The 21,164-nt window shown below is 44.3% G+C and overlaps 2 protein-coding genes across 2 annotated transcripts; both read left to right on the forward strand.

Moving 5' to 3' along the window:
• The first annotated feature begins 3,739 nt into the window (after positions 1-3,739).
• Positions 3,740-7,268, forward strand: LOC125524001. Its single transcript, XM_048689082.1, has 4 exons — positions 3,740-4,726; positions 4,819-4,995; positions 5,163-5,901; positions 6,254-7,268. The coding sequence occupies exons 1-3, from the start codon at positions 4,514-4,516 to the stop codon at positions 5,838-5,840; spliced, it is 1,068 nt and encodes a 355-aa protein (XP_048545039.1). The 5' UTR covers positions 3,740-4,513; the 3' UTR covers positions 5,841-5,901; positions 6,254-7,268.
• Positions 7,269-8,926: 1,658 nt separating this feature from the next.
• Positions 8,927-14,116, forward strand: LOC125524000 (external alternative NAD(P)H-ubiquinone oxidoreductase B1, mitochondrial-like). The gene is made up of 11 exons (XM_048689081.1): positions 8,927-8,944; positions 9,253-9,403; positions 9,794-10,055; positions 10,154-10,360; positions 10,561-10,811; positions 11,525-11,744; positions 11,843-11,947; positions 12,260-12,532; positions 12,657-12,784; positions 13,313-13,432; positions 13,581-14,116. The coding sequence occupies exons 2-11, from the start codon at positions 9,294-9,296 to the stop codon at positions 13,666-13,668; spliced, it is 1,764 nt and encodes a 587-aa protein (XP_048545038.1). The 5' UTR covers positions 8,927-8,944; positions 9,253-9,293; the 3' UTR covers positions 13,669-14,116.
• The last annotated feature ends 7,048 nt before the right edge of the window (positions 14,117-21,164 follow it).

A 21,164-nucleotide genomic window follows, 5' to 3' on the forward strand; every position in this document is an offset into this window, starting at 1 on the left:
CTTCATCATTCCTTGAGCTTGATCGTGAAGACTTTCTGAAGCCTTTCTTCTTGGTGAATTTTTGGAACTTCTTCACAAGCATAGCAAGCTCCTTTCCAATGTCTTCAGGATCATCAGAACTGATGTCAGATTCTTCTTCAGATGTGGAAACAACTTTTGCCTTCAAGGCACGAGTTCGCCCATAGTTGAGACCGTAGATGTCTCTTTTCTCAGAAAGCTGAAACTCGTGTGTGTTGAGCCTCTCAAGTATGTCAGACGGATCGAGTGTCTTGAAATCAGGACGTTCTTGAATCATCAGGGCCAGGATGTCAAACGAACTATCAAGTGATCTCAGCAGCGTCTTGACGACTTCGTGTTTGGTAATCTCAGTGGCGCCGAGGGCTTGAAGCTCATTTGTGATGTCAGTGAGTCGGTCAAATGTGTGCTGGACATTCTCATTGTCATTTCGCTTGAAGCGGTTGAAGAGGTTGCGAAGGACACTGATTCTCTAGTCTCTCTGGGTTGAGACGCCTTCGTTGACCTTGGAGAGCTAGTCCCAGACTAGCTTAGATATTTCCAAAGCACTCACGCGGCCATACTGTCCTTTGGTCAGATGGCCAAAGATGATATTCTTGGCAGTAGAGTCCAGTTGAACAAACTTCTTGACATCAGCAGCAGTGACACCTTCTCCAGCCTTGGGAACGCCGTTCTTGACGACATACCATAGGTCGACGTCAATGGCTTCAAGATGCATGCGCATCTTATTCTTCCAGTAGGGATATTCAGTTCCATCGAAGACGGGGCACGCAGCGGAGACTTTAATTATCCCTGCAGTCGACATAGCTAAAACTCCAGGTGGTTAAACCGAATCACACAGAACAAGGGAGTACCTTGCTCTGATACCAATTGAAAGTGCGTTATATCGACTAGAGGGGGGGTGAATAGGCGATTTTTATGAAAGTCTTCAAAACGTGGAAGTTTCGAAGACAAACGATAGAAATAAACCTATTACCATGCAGCGGAAGGTAGACTACACTAGCAAACCATAGTCAAGTATTCAATGGAAGTGAAAGCACAATGACTAATAGCAGCAATGTAGTAAGGATCAGGTATTATGAAGCCAAAAACAGCAGCAGTCACTCAGTGAAGATAAAAGATAGTGCAATCATACAATGACTTCACAAGGAGTAACAGTAAGTAAAGATAAGGGAAGGATGAAACCAGTGACTCGTTGAAGACAATGATTTGTTGGACCAGTTCCAGTTGCTGACAACTGTAGTTTTAGGGCCTAGTATTTAAACTGAGACACACATCCGACTGTTGGGGAACGTAGTAATTTCAAAAAAATTCCTACGCACACGCAAGATCATGTGATGCATAGCAACGAGATGGGAGAGTGTTGTCTACGTACCCAACGCAGACCGACTACGGAAGCGCTGACACGACGTAGAGGAAGTAGTCGTACGTCTTCACGATCCAACCGATCAAGCACCGAAACTACGGCACCTCCGAGTTCGAGCACACGTTCAGCTCGATGACGATCCCCGGACTCCGATCCAGCAAAGTGTCGGGGAAGAGTTCCGTCAGCACGACGGCGTGGTGACGATCTTGATGTACTACAGCAGCAGGGCTTCGCCTAAACTCCGCTACAGTATTATCGAGGAATATGGTGGCTGGGGGCACCGCACACGGCTAAGGAATAGATCACGTGGATCAACTTGGCTCAAACGACAAAAGCCGTACTTTCAATCTGAGCAGCCAACCGTTTATGGTTGTAAGGGTGGGCTATTTATAGCCACTTGGCAACCCGACCTGATTTGTCCGAAATGACCCTGGGTCACTAAGGAACTGACACGTGTCCCAAGGGTCAGATTTTAAACTCACACGGTAACTTTACTTGGGCTACAAGCAAAGCTGACTTGTCCGACTCTCGACAAGATTCGCTCTCATAGTCTTCACTCGAAGACATAGGTTTTTGGTTTAGGCATCACTTCAGTCATTCTGACTAGTTCTCTTGGACCCCACTTAACAGTACGCTGGTTCCTATGACTCAACACAAAAGAAAAAGAACTACGAAAGATCTAAGTCTTCGAGCTCCATAAGCTTCATATAGTGTCTTCTCTTGTCATAGTCTTCAATGTGAATATCTTCATATACCACCTTTGACTTCAATGTCTTCATACAGTTTTAGTGGTCATCTCTGGTAGTAAAACCGAATCAATGGGACTTCTACCTGTGTTATCCTGCAATTCTCACAAACACATTAGTCCCTCAACTAGGTTTGTCGTCAATACTCCAAAACCAACTAGGGGGGCACTAGATGCACTTACAGATACTAAATTGCTCTTGCCCTACGGTCTTCCTAGCCAGCCGCCGCCTTCAAAAAGGTAGGGTTCTCTGCCTCCCGCCGGCGCCGGTGCCGGTCCGTCCCGTCTTCGGTGGCCTTAGGGCCATGGAGATAGAGTGGATCTCGGCTCTTGCCGGTGGCAGGGCTCCGTTTTTAGATCTTTTTTCGAGCTTTGTTAGGGTTTGTGTCCTGCTTAGCCCCCATTCCGGTGATGCATCTAGCATCATCAGTGGGCATGTGGAGGTGTGTCTCCGGCAGATCTATCTTTGGTGGATTTGCTCGGATCTCTTTGTCGTTCGTCTTCGTTCGTATGTCTTCAGGCTGGATCCTTTTGATCTACACTCTTCATCTGCGGCAATTGCTGTTTTGGTGCGTTGGTTCTATGGGGCCTTAGCACAACGACTTTCCGACTGTCTACTACAACAACGTTTGCCCGACTTCGGCGATGGAGGGGCGATGATAGCGGCGCGCCTTCGACTCGCTTCAGTGCTTGTAATCGTCACTAGGTGGTCTACGGATCTTGATGTAATTTTTATTATTTCTAGTGTTCGTTGTACTACCATGATTGAAAATGAATAGATTGAAAGTTTTTTCCGCAATTTTTTTTACTCTTGCCCTGAAGTCTAGAGAAGAATTAATCGCACACAACAATATGGAGTTCAACCGTCATGGAATCTTGGAAAACATGCCACGCAAATCTTTTGTTAGATGTTAATTTGTCTGTCTTTCTCTGTATGGATTCTAAATATGAGCCCCTTTAATACATGTGTTTTCCAAATTTGTGCATGTCATCCTCGCGTATATATGGATTCAAAATATGCGCCCCTTTATATCATAGGATGGGATGTTTCCGAAGGGACCCTTTATACATGTGTTGGACTGTAGATCCATTGTAGCCTGTCACCAATGTAAATTCATTTCGATGAATATCGTCTTCCAAAAAACTCATTGCTTTTTTTCCACCGCAAAAAAAAAACTCATTGATTTTTCATGCATAAATATGCCCCCACAAACTTCATTTTTTTTGGCGGTACAAACTTCATTTTTATTTTTATTTTTTAGCGGTACAAACTTCATTTTTGTTTTTAGTTTTTTTGTTGAAAAATATATTATCCCCAAACCCATCATTTGAAAAATAGATGACCCAACATTTTACTAACTTTGTATTAAAAATAGTACAAAGTTGAGTTCCCTTCATTTGAGAAAATTTGTCCTTTAAATGAATGTATCTAGTATCAAATTAGTGCTAGATACATCCATCTAAGAAATAAGTTTGGAACAAGTTTTTTCGGACGGAGGGAGTATGTGCTAAATTCCTCCTACCGCGGAAGTGTTTTGGGCCGGTCCATCGGAGGTTTTTGGCCCAAAACAAAGAGAGCGTTAACCGGAGGTCCGACGGAGCGGTGAGCCGTCGGCGGTAAACGGGAGGAATGGCGGCGGCGGCGGAAGGACGAGGAAGTAGAAGCAGGCGCGGAGGCGGCAGAGGACCGCATCTCGGAGCTGCCGGAGGCGCTGCGGCTGCACGTCCTCTGCCTGCTCCCGCTCAAATCCGCCATCCGCACGGGCGCGCTCTCCACCCGGTGGCGCTCCCTCTGGACGCACCGCTGGCCGGCGCCCTCCTCCCTCGACTTCCGCCTCGGCATCGGCGACTCCCCGCACCCGCTCCTCGAAACCCTAGAGCGGCGCGGGTGGCGGCGCCTCCAGCGGTTCGCCCTCTCCTTCGGCATCGGCGCGTTCAAGGCCGAGCACTTCCGCCGCTGCCTCGACCTCGCCATCGCCTGCGCCGTCGAGGACCTGCACGTCCACCGCGTGCACCACTTCTTCGCCCGCTTCTACAAGTTCCGGCTCCCGCTGGGTGACCCCCACCTCGCCCGCCTCTCGTTCCGCTACATCAGCGTCGACCTCCCCGACTCCTTCTCCGCCCGCTCCCACCGGTTCACCGCTCTCGAGGTCATCCACCTCCGCTGCGTCCACATCTCCGACGACACAGTCAGCAGCCTGGTCGCCGCGTGCCCCCTCCTCCACACCCTCGATTTGCGCTACTGCGAAGGCCTCGACTCCGTCAGCGTCGCGGCGGCCGGGGCGCACCTGAGTAGCCTCACCGTTGCAGAGTGCGATCCGTGCACCGACGTTGTTTTGGCCGATGAGGCATCCGGTCTGCGCTCATTCCGCTACAGCGGTGCCTACATGCCCGCCTACAGCATCCCGGCCACCATCACTAGTCTTGCTGACCTTTACATCTGCTTCGGAGCATCTAACCGCCGGCGACGCTTGTCAGGCACCAGAATCCGGTTTTATGGACAGGAGGCTCACGCTTGCGAGCTGCGCAGAAACTGGCTTCAACTACTAACCAGTCTGTCCAACCTCACCGTGCTTACCCTCTGCAGCAGTATCCTACGGGTTCGTCGCTCTCTGCATTTCATGCCATCCGGTTGATCCCAATACTCACTTACTGTCTTACGGATAACCTTCTTCATTGCTATGCTTTGCAGAGACTGTCTGCCAAAGCTCGTGCCAGATTAGCTGCCACAGGCGCTGCACCATGCAAATTGCTGAATTTGAGAGAGCTTCAGCTACTGATGTTCGAAGTGGAGATCAACAACATGAACGACATTTACTCTTTCCTTGTGGCATGCTGTGGCCCTCGTTTGGAGAGGCTATTTGTGCAGGTGAACACTAGCTGTTATATATTCCATTGCCTGATAACCTTTGTTGATGAACTGTTAAATTTTTTTGTCTTGTGACCTTGACAAATGCATTCAGTTATTAGTCATTGTATTGTTGCTTGCGCTTGACATTCTTACTTATTTTGAATGCTTACTACACCCCCTTGCAGCTTCCGACAATCAATTATCCATATGAGCCAGAGGATGAACCATCAGGATCAGAGTCAGAGGAATTTGGATCAATGGGAGAGCTATCATACCAAGAGGCACATGGGGAAGGTGAGCTGGATGACGACTTGTCAGAAGGAGAAGCAACAGAGAAAGATGGGCTAGAGGAACAGCTGTCAGAGGGAGATGCCCTGGAGGAAGATGAGATAGAGGAAGAGTTGTCAGAGGGAGAAGAACTAGAGGAAGAGCTTTCAGAGGGAAATGAACTAGTGGAAGAGTTGTCAGGGGGAGAGCCACCTGAGGAAAAGCAATCACAGAAACAGGGGTCAATGGAAGAGCAATCTGATGGAGGGCAATCAGAGGAAGAGACACTAGAGCACGGCGATGTCTTTGAGAACCTTATGTTGCTCAAAATGATGAATTTCATGGGACGCGACAATGAGATGCAGCTAGTAAGCCTTGTGTTGAAGAAGGCTACTAGTCTCAAGCAACTGATACTATTTACTCCCAAGATTAATCACCCAGAAGAGCTCCACAAGGATCATATGAATACTTCCCATTTGCTTGAAAGAAAACTATTTTCTCTCAGAAGGGCCTCGCCAAATGCTCAGATAGTTCTCAGCGAGCCTGATGATAGTGCAGTCCAGCCGTTGCATGAGGCTTTAGTCAAGATTTACTGATTTTTGTTGTTGTGGAGTTATGATCGGATAATGTGAAATATCAGAAACTAGCAACCATTAGGTAAGACAAAGAACAAGCTAATCTGCAAGGTAGGCAGGATGCTGTGTTCTCTAGTCCATGAAGGATCATGGAGTATGTTGTCTGGGCCTTATATCCTTAGATCCTTAAGACTATAAAAAATACCATGATTACCCAGTATCTACATTGGCCTGTTGCCTTGTTGTTGGATAAGAAAGTCCTGCAAAAACACTGTAGAAAGCTGAGACTTGTTACGCTCTATCTTTGTGCTCGTCAATTCGCATTAGTACCGCAGTAGTTCAATCAGTTGGTACGAGTGTTGCATTTGTTTTTCATTTGTCATTATTGCCATCTTTATTACTGATTAAAGTTCTTTTCCTGGTATCAAGAGAAGAACATAAACATGTACAGTTATATGGAGTTTCAACAGGCATCAATCCTGGAAACTGTACCCTAATGGTGTTAGCTGAGGCCAAATTATGTACTACCTAGAATCAGAGGAAAATGGGTCAATGCAAGAGTTATCATAGGAAGAGGTACCGGAGGAAGATGAGCTGGGTGAAGACTTGTCAGAAGGAGCAGAACTGGAGAAAGATACGCTAGAGGAAGAGCGCAGATGCTCTGGAGGAAGATGAGCTAGAGGAAGAGCTGACAGAGGGAGATGAACTAGAGGGAGCTGTCAGAGGGAAATGAACTAGAGGAGTTGTCAGGGGGGGAGCCTCCTGAGGAAAAGCAATTACAGAAACAGGGGTTAGAGGAACAGGGGTCAATGGAAGAGCTATTTGATAGAGGGCAATCAGAGGGAGAGACACTAGAGGATCACGATGGCTTTGAGAACTTTATGTTGCTCAATATGATGAATTTCATGGGGCGCGACAATGAGATGCAGCTGTAAGCCTTGTGGTGAAAAGGTCTACTAGTCTCAAGCAACTGACACTATTTACTCTCAAGATTAATCACCTAGAAGAGCTCCAGAAGGAACATACGAATACTTGCCATTTTCTTGAAAGAAAACACTATGGTCTCTCAGAAAGGCCTCACCAAATGCTCACATAGTTCTCGGCGAGCCTGATGATAGTGCAATCCAGCCGTTGCAAGAGGCTTTCGTCAAGATTTACTGATTTTTTGTTGTCGTGGAGTTATGATCGGATAATGTGAAATATCAGAAACTGGCAATCATTAGGTAAGACAAAGAACAAGCTAATCTGCAAGGTAGGCGGGATGCTATGTTCTGCAGTCCATGAAGGATCATGGAGTATGTCGTCTGTGCCTTCTATTTTGCGGGTTAACTCTTTAAGACTCTTATAAAAAATATCATGATTACCCAGTGTCTACACTAGCCTGTTGCCTTGTTGGTGGACAAGAAAGTCTTACAAAAACAATTTAGAAGGCTGAGACTTATTGTGCTCTATCTCTGCTGTTCAATTTGCATTTAGTACAGCAGTACTTTAATCAGCTGGTACAACAACGAGTGGTGCAATTTTATCTATTTTTCAGTTCTCCTTATGTATTACTGTCAGTATTGCCCATCTTCATTGCCGATTAAAAGTTATTTTGCTGGTGCCAGTAGAAAATCTAAAACATGTACAGTAATATGGAATTTCCACAGGCATGAATCCTGGGAACTGTACCCTAATTTTGGTAGTTGGTGCCAAATTATGTACTGCTGATATGTTTGATCAGATGTTGACTTGTCTGTCACTTGTCTGAATCTGAAATTCTGAATATGTGTCACTTTCTACGTGTGCTCTACTGGAAACTCAGTTTAGCCTGCCACTTGTGTAAAATCCTCGAACATATGACTGCAGGACAAGTTCTTTGTAGCATGTCTTGTACTGTAAATTCAGTTGAGCCTGTCACCGGTGTGACGGAAGAATTTGTGGCTGGTGACAGCATCAGGCCATGTCATGTTTGCCTACCTATGTTGTGCGTCAGGCCAAGCGTCTCTAAATAACCATCATTTGGTGCCTTGCTGGTGTGGTCATCATGTATAAATACGCAACATAGTGGAGTTGTCGGTGTTGGTTGGTTGTGTGCTGTTGTGGGTCAGAGCCTGTGCACCAGATCCAAAGGAAGTTACCAAGGCACCAGACCTTTACCCCTCAGATTTTGCAAGATAGGCTGGGTGTTCAGTTCTGTAATTGACGAAGATCTTTTTGATCCAGTTTCTTATTAATCAACATTGTTGCCTTATTGGTGTTTTGCCTGGAACGAACTGGTCATAATTCAGTGCAATAGCTGGGGAACAAGGCCGTATGAATATAGTGTAGTAGGTTGAGACTTGAGACTTGCTATGCTTTTTTTTCTTTTTTTTTTGTTGCTCTCAACAATCTTCATTTAGTACAGCATTGCAGTGATCAGCTGGAAGATCAGCAACAGTTTACAGTGTTATGTTTTCCCACTTTTTCCTTGTGCATTGTCCTAGCATCTTCATTACTGCTTTTAAGAGTTTACTCCCTTTTAGGCATGAGAAAAACTAAACCATGTAGTACAACAGTATGTGGTTCAACAGGAATGAATCCTGGAAACTGTACCTTTTAGGCCAAATTCTTCTTGTATATATATCTATTGTCAGATGTCGACTTGCCTGTCATTCTCTGCATCTGAAAAGATCTGAACTTGTGTCCCTCTGTACATGGGCTGTCACTGTAAATAAGTTCAGCATAGCCTGCCACTTGTGTACGTATTTTCATAAACATCTGACCACGGCAGAATTTGTAGCTAGTGGCAGCATCAAGTGGTAAGCATGTCTTTTTTAGGGGGGATGTGCTAAGCATGTTACTTTTGCTTGCTTATTATGTCAGGTCAAACCACTCAAGATCTAATTAACCATCATCAGTGGTGCCTTGCTGGTGTGGTGATCGTGTATGAATAAAGATAGAGAAAGAAACATGATGCAGTGGTCACCGGCGGTGGTGTGCTGGTGTGGGTCAGCGCATGTGCACCAGATCAGATCCAGACGAAGTTACCAAGGAATCGATCAATCAGATCTTATCCCCAGAGTGTGGAGGTTGATAATCATTTGATTTGTGCAAAGACCGGTGAGCATTGCCATTGCCCAGCGGCCAGGTAAAGAGCAGAGCAGGTAGGCAGTTGGTCTGTTGCCCTCCACATCGCTTTCGATCTCCAGTCCTGCTTCGTTAAGTTTCAGTCGATTCTATATCCGTGAGACCTTACGTTTAAATCCGTGCAAATTTTTATTTTAGTTTTCTTTTTTGCATGTTATATCACTTGACTGGATCTTTTTTCTTATTTTTCTTGTATGTTATATCACTTGACTGGTTGTGGTTAAATCCGACTGAGACCTAGCCACACCCTTCAATCTTTTACCTATCTATAGACTATAGTACTGCACTAGTACCTGACCTGATCAGCCTGATTTGGATTTAGCAGTGAGGCTGAGCTGAGAGGTCTGGGGCAGCGGAGGAAGCAGGATGGGCTTCTCCTTCTTCGCCTCTCGCGCTGCCGCCAGGTTCCTGGAGGACATCCGGCGCCCCTCCTCCGCCGGCGTCTCCACCGCGGCGCTTCTCCTCACGGCCGCCAGGTGCGTCCCCCACCCCCGATCCCCCATGTCCCCCTCTAAAGTTCTTCCATTTCTTTTCCCCTTTCGTTGCGTGATGATGGTGATCCACTGTTCCTCGCCGCCCCTTTTGTCTGCTTTACCCTCTCTCTTTTTGTTCTTTCTCGTAGCTGCGTCCTTGGTCTAGCACTCTAGAATCTAGATAGTCTTGGTCAACAGGGAGGTGATGTTCATGGAGTGGACATCCATCCATCCGTCCGATGTACTACTCCATGAACAGACACCATCCCCTGTACTTCATGAACAGTCCCTTTTTGTCTGAATTTTTGTCCCCAAAATCCACCACTGTTCTTCCGGATCGAGGTGGCTGGCCGCATTTGCGAGCCTCAGAGATTTTCTTCACTGGCTTTGCAGCGGCGGAGGCATTGTGGCCTATGCCGACTCCGCCAGGGCGGAGGAGGCTCCGGAGCCACCGCCCAGGAAGAAGAAGGTGGTGGTGCTCGGCACCGGCTGGGCCGGCACCTCCTTCCTCAAGAACCTCGACTCCTCCCGCTACGAGGTGAAGGTCATCTCGCCCCGCAACTACTTCGCGTTCACGCCCCTGCTGCCCAGCGTCACCTGCGGCACCGTGGAGGCGCGCAGCGTCGTCGAGCCGATACGGAGGATGTTCGAGAAGGTAACACCGTGGCTGCTGAACTGATGCTCTTGTGGTTGGTGTTATGCAGAGCTGTGGAGTAACACAGTGGCTGCCTCTCTCGCTCTTCTTTTTTGCAGAAGGGGAAAGATGTCGCGTATTATGAAGCAGAGTGCTTCAAAATCGATCCGACGAAGAAAGCCGTCCACTGCCGCTCTGCTGTTGGTACCAATTTGGATGGGAATGGCGATTTCATGGTTGATTATGATTACTTGGTCGTCGCTCTTGGGGCTACTGTCAATACATTTAACACTCCTGGTGTGATGGAGCATTGCCACTTTCTGAAGGTAAAATCCTGTGCAGCATTGTGTGTGTCTTTACTGTTCTGCTTTTTCTCATGTTTCAGTCCTGAGATGTAAGTTATTCTGTGTAATGTTCTGCAACATCTTCAGATATATTGTACTGTAAAGTATTAGGAAATTTACATTCATGGTCATGGGACTGTTAGCCATATCTTGTACTTACAGCCTCACGTTGTAAAAGCCAGGAAGTGGAGGATGCCCAAAAGATTCGGAAGAGTGTGATAGACTGCTTTGAAAGGGCGTCAATTCCTAACATCAGCGAAGAGGAGAAAAGGAAGATCCTTCACTTTGTGATTATTGGTGGTGGACCTACTGGGGTTGAATTTGCTGCGGAGTTGCATGATTTTCTTGTCGAAGATCTGGTGAAGCTATATCCTGCAATTGAACAATTTGTGAAGATAACAATTATTCAATCAGGAGAACATATATTGAATACGTAAGTCGGCACTAAATTACCATATAATGAGGGTCGAACAATCCTGCAGTAATAGCCATGATTCACTTCCATTGCTAAGAATATGTCAGGCTCTCATCGCTAAGAATATGTTTTGGTATGCATAAAAAGCCTCCAGGGGAATTAATGTATCGGTATGTCAGTCTTCCTTCCCAGATAATGAGGATTGTACGGCTGGTTCACATCCAGCAGACTGGAAGTTGCATGCTGCAAGTAGTGAGCTCCCCAGCTAATCTTCTCCTGGATAATTCTCAAATACTCTCAGGAAAAAGTGAATAACAATTGGGGATATTTTCCATGTTTAGGAAAACAATTTAGTCACTAGAAGTGGAAAATATATCCCAGTCACTGATTCCAGGGTAGATGATAGACCAAAACCACCTTACCCCCAAGCAATGCCAGTGTAAGATTAATTCTTACCAAATGTTGTTAGTAGTTTTTGGATTGTGGCGGTTTCTTCCGTGTTATTCCCCCCTTCCTTTTCTTTTAAAAATGAATGTTCCTAACTGCTATGAAATTATCACGCTTACTGTAGACATTGCGATTTTATTGGGGAATTGGACGTTTTGTTGATTTGTCAAGAGAAAAAAATTGCCCACTGGTTCAATATACATGCCTTTGTTTGTAGCTTCAGTAGATCTTCCCTTTTCTCCATGTTTACTGTGAGATGATATATATCTATTTCATTCATGTAGGTTTGACCAAAGGATAGCTGTGTTTGCTGAATCAAAGTTCCAAAGAGATGGCATCGAGTTGAGTACAGGATTCAGAGTGATAAAGGTCTCCGATGATTCAATTACAGTGAAGTGCAAATCATCTGGTGTAGAAACATTGGTGCCGTATGGGATGGCTGTTTGGTCTGCTGGCATTGGTACTCGCCCCGTCATTACAGACTTCATGAGTCAAGTTGGTCAGGTTGTTAAATCTGAATCAAAGTCGTGTGTTCAGGTTACCGAGTTATGCTTAACTTCTAACATTTTGTTGATGAATGCAAATGTTCTCTCTTTCAACAGGGCAAACGACGTGCCTTGGCAACTAATGAATGGTTAAGAGTTCCTGAGTGTGATAGTGTCTATGCAATTGGTGACTGTTCTTCAATAAGTCAAAGGAAAATAATGGTATATGTAAAGCATTTCATAAATATTTTTGCACCCTCTTTGCGTTTTCGAACTTCCTAGGCGGAGATATCATAGGAACAGCTACACACACCGCACCTCAGAATTATCACTGCACTGTTATGGTTTCTTGGTAGATCTGTCATCGGTGTCAAATTAGTCATTCTATTGGTATGCGTGTATGTTCCAGTTTCCTCCGTGTAAGTATAACAAAGTTTATCACGCTGAATAAACAAGCACACTGAACATCTAAGTTAGCAAAGTCCAGTGCATGTTTCATCCTCCTTCTGACTCGTTTGCTTTTGTTTCTTTCAGGAGGACATTTCAACAATATTTAAAGTAGCAGACAAGGATAACTCTGGCACCTTGACACTGAAAGAAATAAACGATGTTCTAGAAGATATTTGTATAAGATACCCTCAAGTAGAACTGTATATGAAAAGTATGCACATGGTTGACATTGCTGATTTGATAAAAGGTGGCGTAGGTGATTCCAACAAGGAGTCGATGGTGGTTAACATAGAGGAGTTCAAAAAAGCTCTGTCTCATGTCGACTCCCAAGTTAAAACTGTTCCGGCGACTGCTCAGGTTGTCTCTATTTCCAGAGAATACATGGGTTGATGATATTTTAGAATAGATAATGTTTTGATCCGTGAACAACCCATTTGTGTTTGTGCGGATACTCCCTCATTGTTTCTCTGATATTTGCCAGGTTGCTGCGCAACAAGGGTATTATCTTGCTGACTGCTTTAACAAAAAGGATCACTGCGTAGAGCATCCAGAAGGTCCGTTGCGCCTGACGGGGTCAGGGGAAGGGCATCACAATTTCCGCCCATTCCGGTATTTAGCTTTCCGTTACAGCTGTACTTGTACCCTCATACTCACATCTTCTTTTAGGCCTGAAAGGCATAACCTGTACTTAAAACTTTGCACAGCTTTGGGGACACATCATGACTCTAGGTAGTAATCAATTGCTGTCAGTAACACCTACTTGGATAGGAGTGGTCTGTACCTAAAATTGCTTAATAAACACTGTTAAATATGTACAGTTGCTCTTTCAATTATGCAGCATTCAACAATTAGGAAATTAGCAATATGGTTACCTAAAACCCTCTCGGTTTCTGGTTACCATACTTACACCTATTATCTCCATGGCACCTTTCTAGGAAGAACATGCTTCAGTTGCTATATGGTTATCCTTTGGCTTGCAACCTAGGTTTGATTCATTACTAGAGCAGTGCCAGACTCTTTCTTCACAAACTTTCCCAGTGGGAATACTGGGAGGGAGTTGTGGCTAGCTTCATTTTGATCATCAGCTCTTGCGTCATTATCTTATACACTTGCTCATCTTTTGCCCTGGCATTCAAGGTACAAGCATCTTGGGCAATTCGCGCCCTTGGGCGGGGAGCAAGCCGCGGCAGAGCTCCCGGGCGACTGGGTCTCCATGGGCCACAGCACCCAGTGGCTCTGGTACTCCATTTACGCAAGGTAAGAACCATGACTGACCCATCACCATCACTATCCACCACTCTGTCCGAAGGAAGAAACCATGGAACCACCTTATCCACCTTATCTTCTCCCTGAGTCGTTTAGCCGCAAAAACTGAGATCATCCCTTTCCATGCATGAATGAGCAGCAAGCAGGTGAGCTGGCGCACTCGGGTCCTGGTGGTATCCGACTGGACCCGGAGGTTCATATTCGGGAGGGACTCGAGCCGGATCTAGGCGCTCTGATTCCAGGATGCAATGCAGCAAAACCTCTCTGTACAGTATTTGATTGGGCAAATAAGGAAGCAAGGGTGTCTATCTGTTGATTGTTCCTTTCTGTCCTCCCAACGGAGCCATCATCCTTCGTGTGCTGCATGTGAATATGTGATGGGGTTCTCTTCTCTTCTCTGGATGTGGTTGGTTGTGAATCTGAAGCGTACCTGGCGCGATGAACTGACCGAGTGCCCACAGTTCACGCGCGAAACTGCGGTCAGGACAAATGGTTTGTCCAACTTGTCGATAAATGTGCAAAATGCGTGTGAATTTGGTGTACATGGCTCTGTTTTTTCTCTTCTTATTTTGAACTGGCTCTGCTGGTTTTCTTTCCATGTTTATTTCATTGTTAGTGGACCTCCTCACATCTTGTGAAGATAATTATGAAGAACAATGTTGGTTATTCTCTCCATTAACATCGTTGATGTGTATGCAACGTCAGCCACAGTGGTTTGTTTGGTAACAGTAGTCAGTGATGGTTCACGCTGGAAGAAAACCGCCAAATAAGCACTAGCGAGCAGCAGCAGCAGCAGTAATAAGTTGATACAGTACTGTACATGATCACATGGCCATCTCTACGGGTATACGTGAGAACGTACGTGCTCACATGGTGATTGCTGCTTGTACGTGTACTGTATTTGTCTGGTCCTCCTCCTGGCCAGACGGATACGAGTAGACGGTGGCTCAGTACAGCGTACTTTGTACCACACGTAGGGCGGGCGTCAGTGAATGATCCATCTCCTACGTTAGATGTACGGGCCCTTTCAGGGTAGAACCTACCACTGCCAGAGAGTGGGGCCCAGTACAACCAATATTTGCCATGCACTTACAAAAGTAAATAAACAATGTTTGAATTTTTGCCCGAATTCAAGTGTCACTGGGTTTTTGGCCGGAAAGAGGACGCATTTGCCTTGGGGGTTAACCCAAATTTCTAAAATGCTGGGCCCTCTCCTATTAGTGAGATTAGGTATGACAGCTGCGATCCCAATGCACTAAACGTATACCTATCTGCAATAATCAGTGGTTATCCCCCGACCTTTTCAGATTTCATCAAAGAAGAAGAAAAGAGCATTTCGAGAAGAACATGTAGGCCTCCCACCCCAACCCTTTCCGAAAAGAATGTCTAGTCCAGGCTTGAGGTGTGAGGTTCAAGACACACCTGATAGATAGTTAGATACACACTACAATTATTTGTCTATGAACCTGCCGAGTTGCTTTGTTTCGCGGCATGTCCTAGCCCGTACACAGCACAAATCCTTAGCAGAATTAAAGAACCAACATGTTGGTGGTGCTGCTTTTAGCAAAACACTCATTGCTTCGATTAACAATTCTCTGACCAGAACACTTTTTTTTTAGAATCAGCCAAAAGCTTCATTCATCCAGTGCAGGATTACGGTCCTTCTGATTACAGCGTTGGATACATTCCGGCACCTGGCTATCCTAGGCACACTCCGGATTATTACAAGAAGCCAGTTTAGCTAATTTATGGGCAGTTTCATTTGCTTCCCTTTTAACATGACGAACATCAAAGTAGTTGCAACTTTCCGTTAGCTCCTGGATTTGTTTTATAATGGCAAGTATTTTAGACCGCTGATGTTTCATCCTCCAAAGTGAAGTGAACTCCATCGAATCTGTTTCCAGTATGGCTTGCTTTATGCCCCAGGTTTTCATCAGTTGTACTCCATCTCTGCAAGCAAGTGCCTCAGCTGTCAGTATATCAGGAACAAAATCATGTCATATGCTACTTGCTGCAACTATATGCCCCTGATCGTCTCTTATAATAACTCCAGATATTCCATTCATATCATCTGCATTATAAGATGCATCAACATTAAATTTATAACATCCTTGATGTGGTCGTTGCCAATGAGCTTGTGATTTTACTTTACTACATGATCTGGCTGCTGTAGCAGTTTGAATAAGATCTGCAGTAATATCATATGCCCATCTACATGCTTGAGTTAAATTAGTTGATGATTCACCATGTAAGCGAGCATTACGTGCATTCCACACCGACCACATACCACATAAGATGTAGGTGGACTTTTCATCATCACAAATGGATGAATCCAAGATATCTAGAGGCTGTTTGGTTCACACCCGAGAGCTCCCGCGCCAAATTATTGGCGTTGACCAGGTGCGTTGGCTAGTGTTTGGATGGACGTCATTTTTTTGGAAGTACGCCAATTTTTTGGCTCCCGTTCAGGTTTCTACGCCAACTCCAGGCGAGACGGGGGCGGCGAATTTGTCTGCCAAATATTTGGCGAGCCCCGAATTGGTAAGGTTGGCGTGGGCGCAAGCCAAACAGCCCCTTATGCCCCAGGTTAAAGGATGTAATTTGGGGATAACCATGTAATTCTCTAACCAGAATACTTAGTAACCTCCTGGTTTCCCCTACTAGCTAAGGGTGGAACTTCCTTAGTGCCAAAGGGGGGCATATGCCCCCCTCCATGTAAAAATTGCTTAACGTGTCACACATGGGAATAGATATTTGACATGTCACGTTATATTTTTCCATGAAAATTCAAAAGATAGTTGAATGAAACCAAGAATTGGAAGGGTAGGAGTGAAAGATTTAAACTAGAAACTACAAGTAAGCGAAAATAATGCTTTTTGTAGCAATGGTTATAACATTATAAATTCTAGTGATCTAATGCATCCTTTCATGCTCAACTCCATATTATATTTACAAATATCAAGAGTACTCATTGCCAAACATTTGCATGGGACATGCGGGGACCATCCTGAAGGCTTTAGCTGCAAAGATTGCACTCATGGATACAACAAAAGGGACATGTGTGACATCTGCTAAGGGACACAACCTAATTATGTGGTAAGTCATCATTGAGCTTAACTACTTCAATAGCATTCACGGTTTGGAAAATTCGAAATTCTTCATATTGCATGCATAAGTATTGCAATTGGATTTCGTATTGGTGCCATAATTCTTGCATTATGTGCAACTATACTCATCAATAGTTAGAAGGGAGGCATACAAAATCGAGTGCATACTTAAAGAAAAATTAAGGCTTGCTCTTGGACAACTAATGTTCGATGAAAGTGCTACACATGAAAAAAATATAATATTGGTGAAGGAATTGGAAAACGAAACCAACAATTTTGATGTCGGATGTATTCTTGTCCACTGAGGACATGGCACAATTTATAAGGGGATTGTGTATGATCAATATGTGTCGGAAATTAAAATGTCAAAACTAGTAAAGAAAACTAACATGGATCGATTTATCAATGAGGTTGCCATGCTATCATAAATCATTCACCACAATGTTGTGAAGCCTTTTGGTTGTTGTTTGGAAATAGAGGTGCCGCTGTTGGCTACGAGTTCATATAATAGAACTCTAGATTAGTGGTGGGGCTTGATGAAGAATGTTGAGGTGGGCCAAGTAGACTTATGCTTGAAGTTTGAGTAATATTTGATATTTAAGCTCAACAATTAAGGACATCTTACGCATATGGAGGAGGGGGGCATTGGTCCCCTTGTATGTTAAGTGTTGTTTCCATATATGGTACCTACATATTGCATATTATTCAGTGAGTATAGCCATCCCCTAGTTTTTTCTCCACAACTATGTCATGTTGGGTGCTCTGATTGTTCTTCTATACTTATCGTGTTGTTCCTGGCCGGGTAAGGCCATGCGCAAGAATCCATCAGTAAAATGAAATGGTAGAATGGGTTCAACGCCCTACCCTGACCCTTTGCTGCCTACTGGCCATGGTAATGAAATCCATCAGTGTAGTGTTTTTGTTCGTTAAGGATGCCTTTGTTACAGCTATGTTTGTCGTAACGTATATTTACAACAATTTTTTGGCTTCAAAGCCTTTGTTCTCTCGATTTGGTTTTTGAAAAGTCTTCTCATTAAGTATATGTCCAAACAAAACGATAATGCTAGATTGTCCGCTTTGTAACGTGGTTTCAAGGTAAGACATCGAAATCAAAACTGACGCAAATTGGCCTCAGGCCAAGCCGGCGGCCACATATGTTTCTGCAAGGATGGTTGTATTAGATGGAGCCAGGCAGTCCATCGTCCGCTATCTGGCGGATAGTGGAGCCACACTTCGCAATGGAAAGACCTTGATGGCATCCCAATATTCACATTTATTGTGGGCGTGTGAGAGAGGGAGTGTTTACGAGGTATTCCCTTGATTCAAAAATTCATGGTTTTTTGGATTTTGATATGGTCTTCAATATTAACTTTTGACCACTAATTTCCACAAACACACGCATACACACACTAGTGCTATCTAAGCTAGGGTGTACTATATTTATTCTACACCCCTAGTAAATTTATATTAAATGTAGTAAAGTTGTGTACAAAAAGTAGTAGTTTTGGAATGATTTTTTTACTATCCAAATTGTGTACAAAAAGTTTTCTCTTCAATGTAGTAAATTTGTGTATCTAGCTCTGTCGGAAAACCCAGTACCTAGGAGGCACATAGGCACGCTTAGGCGCTAGCCAATGACCAAACGCCTCGACTAGGGCATTAACGAAGCTCTAGGAAGGAGAAGCAAAAAAAAATTGCCCGTTGAAATGTGAAATCGTGCTTTATTGCACAAATATGCCAAAAGGGTCATATTTCAATGGCAGTACTTGGTAGTTTACTCACTTATTTGCTCTAAGTTAATATAGGTACACATATAAAACCCTAAAACACCCTGCTATCCAAATTATATGTCCGCCTAGGATGTGCCTAGGGCGCTTAAGCGCCATCTAGACGCTAGGCGAAGGCCAACCGCCTCGTTTACGCCTAGCGTTTTTTCCAACCTTGGTATCTAGTAAAGAATAATGTAGAAAATTTGTGGCTTGGCTAGTAAAAAAGGTTATTCCAAAATTACTACTTTTGTACACAACTTTAATATATTTTGTGAAAATATACTATGCGTGTAGAATAACTATTCTACACTATAGATTAGAATAACACAAGAAAGTTATTATATTATAAATATACTTTTCGAGATAAATCTAAACATTTCATTTACAAGTTTTTGATCTAAATATTTAAAATAACATTTGTTGTTGATATTTTTTTACATTAAGGCTTGTCAAAGCGACATGTATTTTGTGATATGAAGGAACCATACTCTATAGACACCTCAAATTCTTACGATTGACTATGTTTTATATGGTAGTTTTGGGTATCCTGCTAATAGACCATCCTTATGTGGCACATCATTACTAGTCTCTTAGAGTGTGTTATCCACAAACAAGGACAATCAAACAGAATCATGTGACAACCACTAAGCTCTTCAAATATTGCCCTTATTTGGCGGTTTCCATTAGAAGCTTGTACCAGATTATGTAAACCATTGTCACCATGTATACAATACCCCAAAGGATGAGTTAGGGATGATGCTAGGGTTCTTCGAGGGTCTGGTGGAGAGTAACTTGTGACCATAAGTGTAGGCAATCAATGGTAGATCTTTTCAATAAGCAAACATATCGACCCACAAGAAGCTTAATGAATTGCTAAGTGCAAAAGTAGTAAAGATTCACCCTAAATGCTAAACGATGTGACAATGTTACAGTTTGTGATGGTGGAGTTGCAATGAAATGTGAGTAACAATAAAATAAAAAAGTATAAGAGTGCAACAAGGGGCCAATCATTAGTAAGTCTAAGGACAAGCCAGCTGTGTTATTTATGGTGATCAAACATTTCTTGAGGACGACAGAAATATCACATAGTTGTTAATTTCATAATGATTTGCATTGATTATTATTGCTTGCTTGGTGTTGTGTGGATAGATACTAATTCTATGTGCTGCAAAACCATTGAATCACACAAACTTATGATTTTGCTCTCGTCAAGCATCTGAAAATACTGAAATTTATGAAGGCGTGAAGCCCAAGTATAGACACCTCCTCTAGGGTCCCTATTCACCCCATTTAACTTTCAAGACAAGTGTAGTCCCATACTGCTAGTTGAGGAGAAGAAATACCAATATATAAGATGAGTTGTTCTACTTGTACTTGTAGCATGAGGAAAAGGGAGCAACAATGCACACACACACACACTCACTTGACTCAACTCGCCACAGAATGCGTCCATGGCTTTTCATGAATTGAGTTCAAGCTAATGTTACGTGGCTTGTTGAAAGAACTAAAAAATTGTTGAGCAATGCACTGCTAATACTCTGGGTATACGTGTCCGTGCCCGAGCTCGTTGACGACACATTCCTTACTTTCCTTGTTTTCTTTCAATGCGTGGCAGTTGTAGTTTTCTATGCTCTTCAAGTGTGTCCCCATGCGTCATCTCTGTTGAAAGTATGCAAACAAGAGAGTCTAGGGATAGACACATATTGTACACCAAATTTGAACTCACACAAGCTTGCCAAGTTTTTTGTGTTGTGTTCACCGTTATCCCACTCTCGGCAATTTCATGCAGAATCGTACGGGAGAATAAGCCTCCAAAACACAACTCTTTGTGAATCTACACCGGATGAGGGGTGATACATTTTTTAGGAAGCTTCTAAAATGACCGCGCGCTTCTAATTGGCTACAACGTCGACGACAGATCGTCGGCTTTCACTACTTCCTCTAGGAGGATCACAACATCATCCCAACCATGGGCGGTGACCCTGTTGCGCAGGGGTTTCCGACGAGCTCATATTCTTTGAACCATTTTTTGTTGGCGTTTGCATTTGGTCTTTGTAAGAATATGCTATTTCTAACTTGTCTGTATGTGATTTTCTTCGGTGTCTCTTGCTCGTTCCCTTCCTGTCCTACCAAGTGCCAACGGAACCATCATCCTTCTCCGTTGCATGTGATTGATTGTGAATAGGAGGCGCATCTGGCAGACTGGCACAACGAACCGAACAAGTGTCACTTTGGTGGCCGCAGTTCGGGCAAAATCACATATTTGACCTGAGGGAGAAATCAAATCACAAACTGGCCCGGTCACAAATTTTTTTCACAATGGTGACCCTTTCGTGTGGCGCCCGACAGCTAGGCGCCGCACACTACTGTGCAGCGCCTCGGCCTTAGGCGTCGCGCCTCCTGCCAGCGTGGCAGCCCTGGTCCAGTTGCGGCCCCACAGACAGCACTGCAGCGCCTAAGGCCTAGGCGCAACACTTGTAATGTGCAGCGCCCGTCTCTTAGGCGCTGCACAGTCTGTGTGCCACTTAGGCTGGCCCCACCCTCTCTCCCCTCCCACCCCACCCCACACACCCCACCCCACCCAAACCCTTAGCCTTGCGCCCCTCCTCTCTTCCCCCCGTCATAACCCACAAGTATAGGGGATCGCAACAATTTTCGATAAGTAAGAGTGTCGAACCCAACGAGGAGCTAAAGGTAGAACAAATATTCCCTCAAGTTCTATCGACCACCGATACAACTCTACACACGCTTGACGTTCGCTTTACCTAGAACAAGTATGAAACTAGAAGTACTTTGTAGGTGTTGTTGGATAGGTTTGCAAGATAAGTAAAGAGCACGAAAATAAAA

The sequence above is a fragment of the Triticum urartu genome, chromosome 7 (assembly GCF_003073215.2).
Source record: "Triticum urartu cultivar G1812 chromosome 7, Tu2.1, whole genome shotgun sequence".
NCBI classification, from domain to species: Eukaryota; Viridiplantae; Streptophyta; class Magnoliopsida; order Poales; family Poaceae; genus Triticum; species Triticum urartu.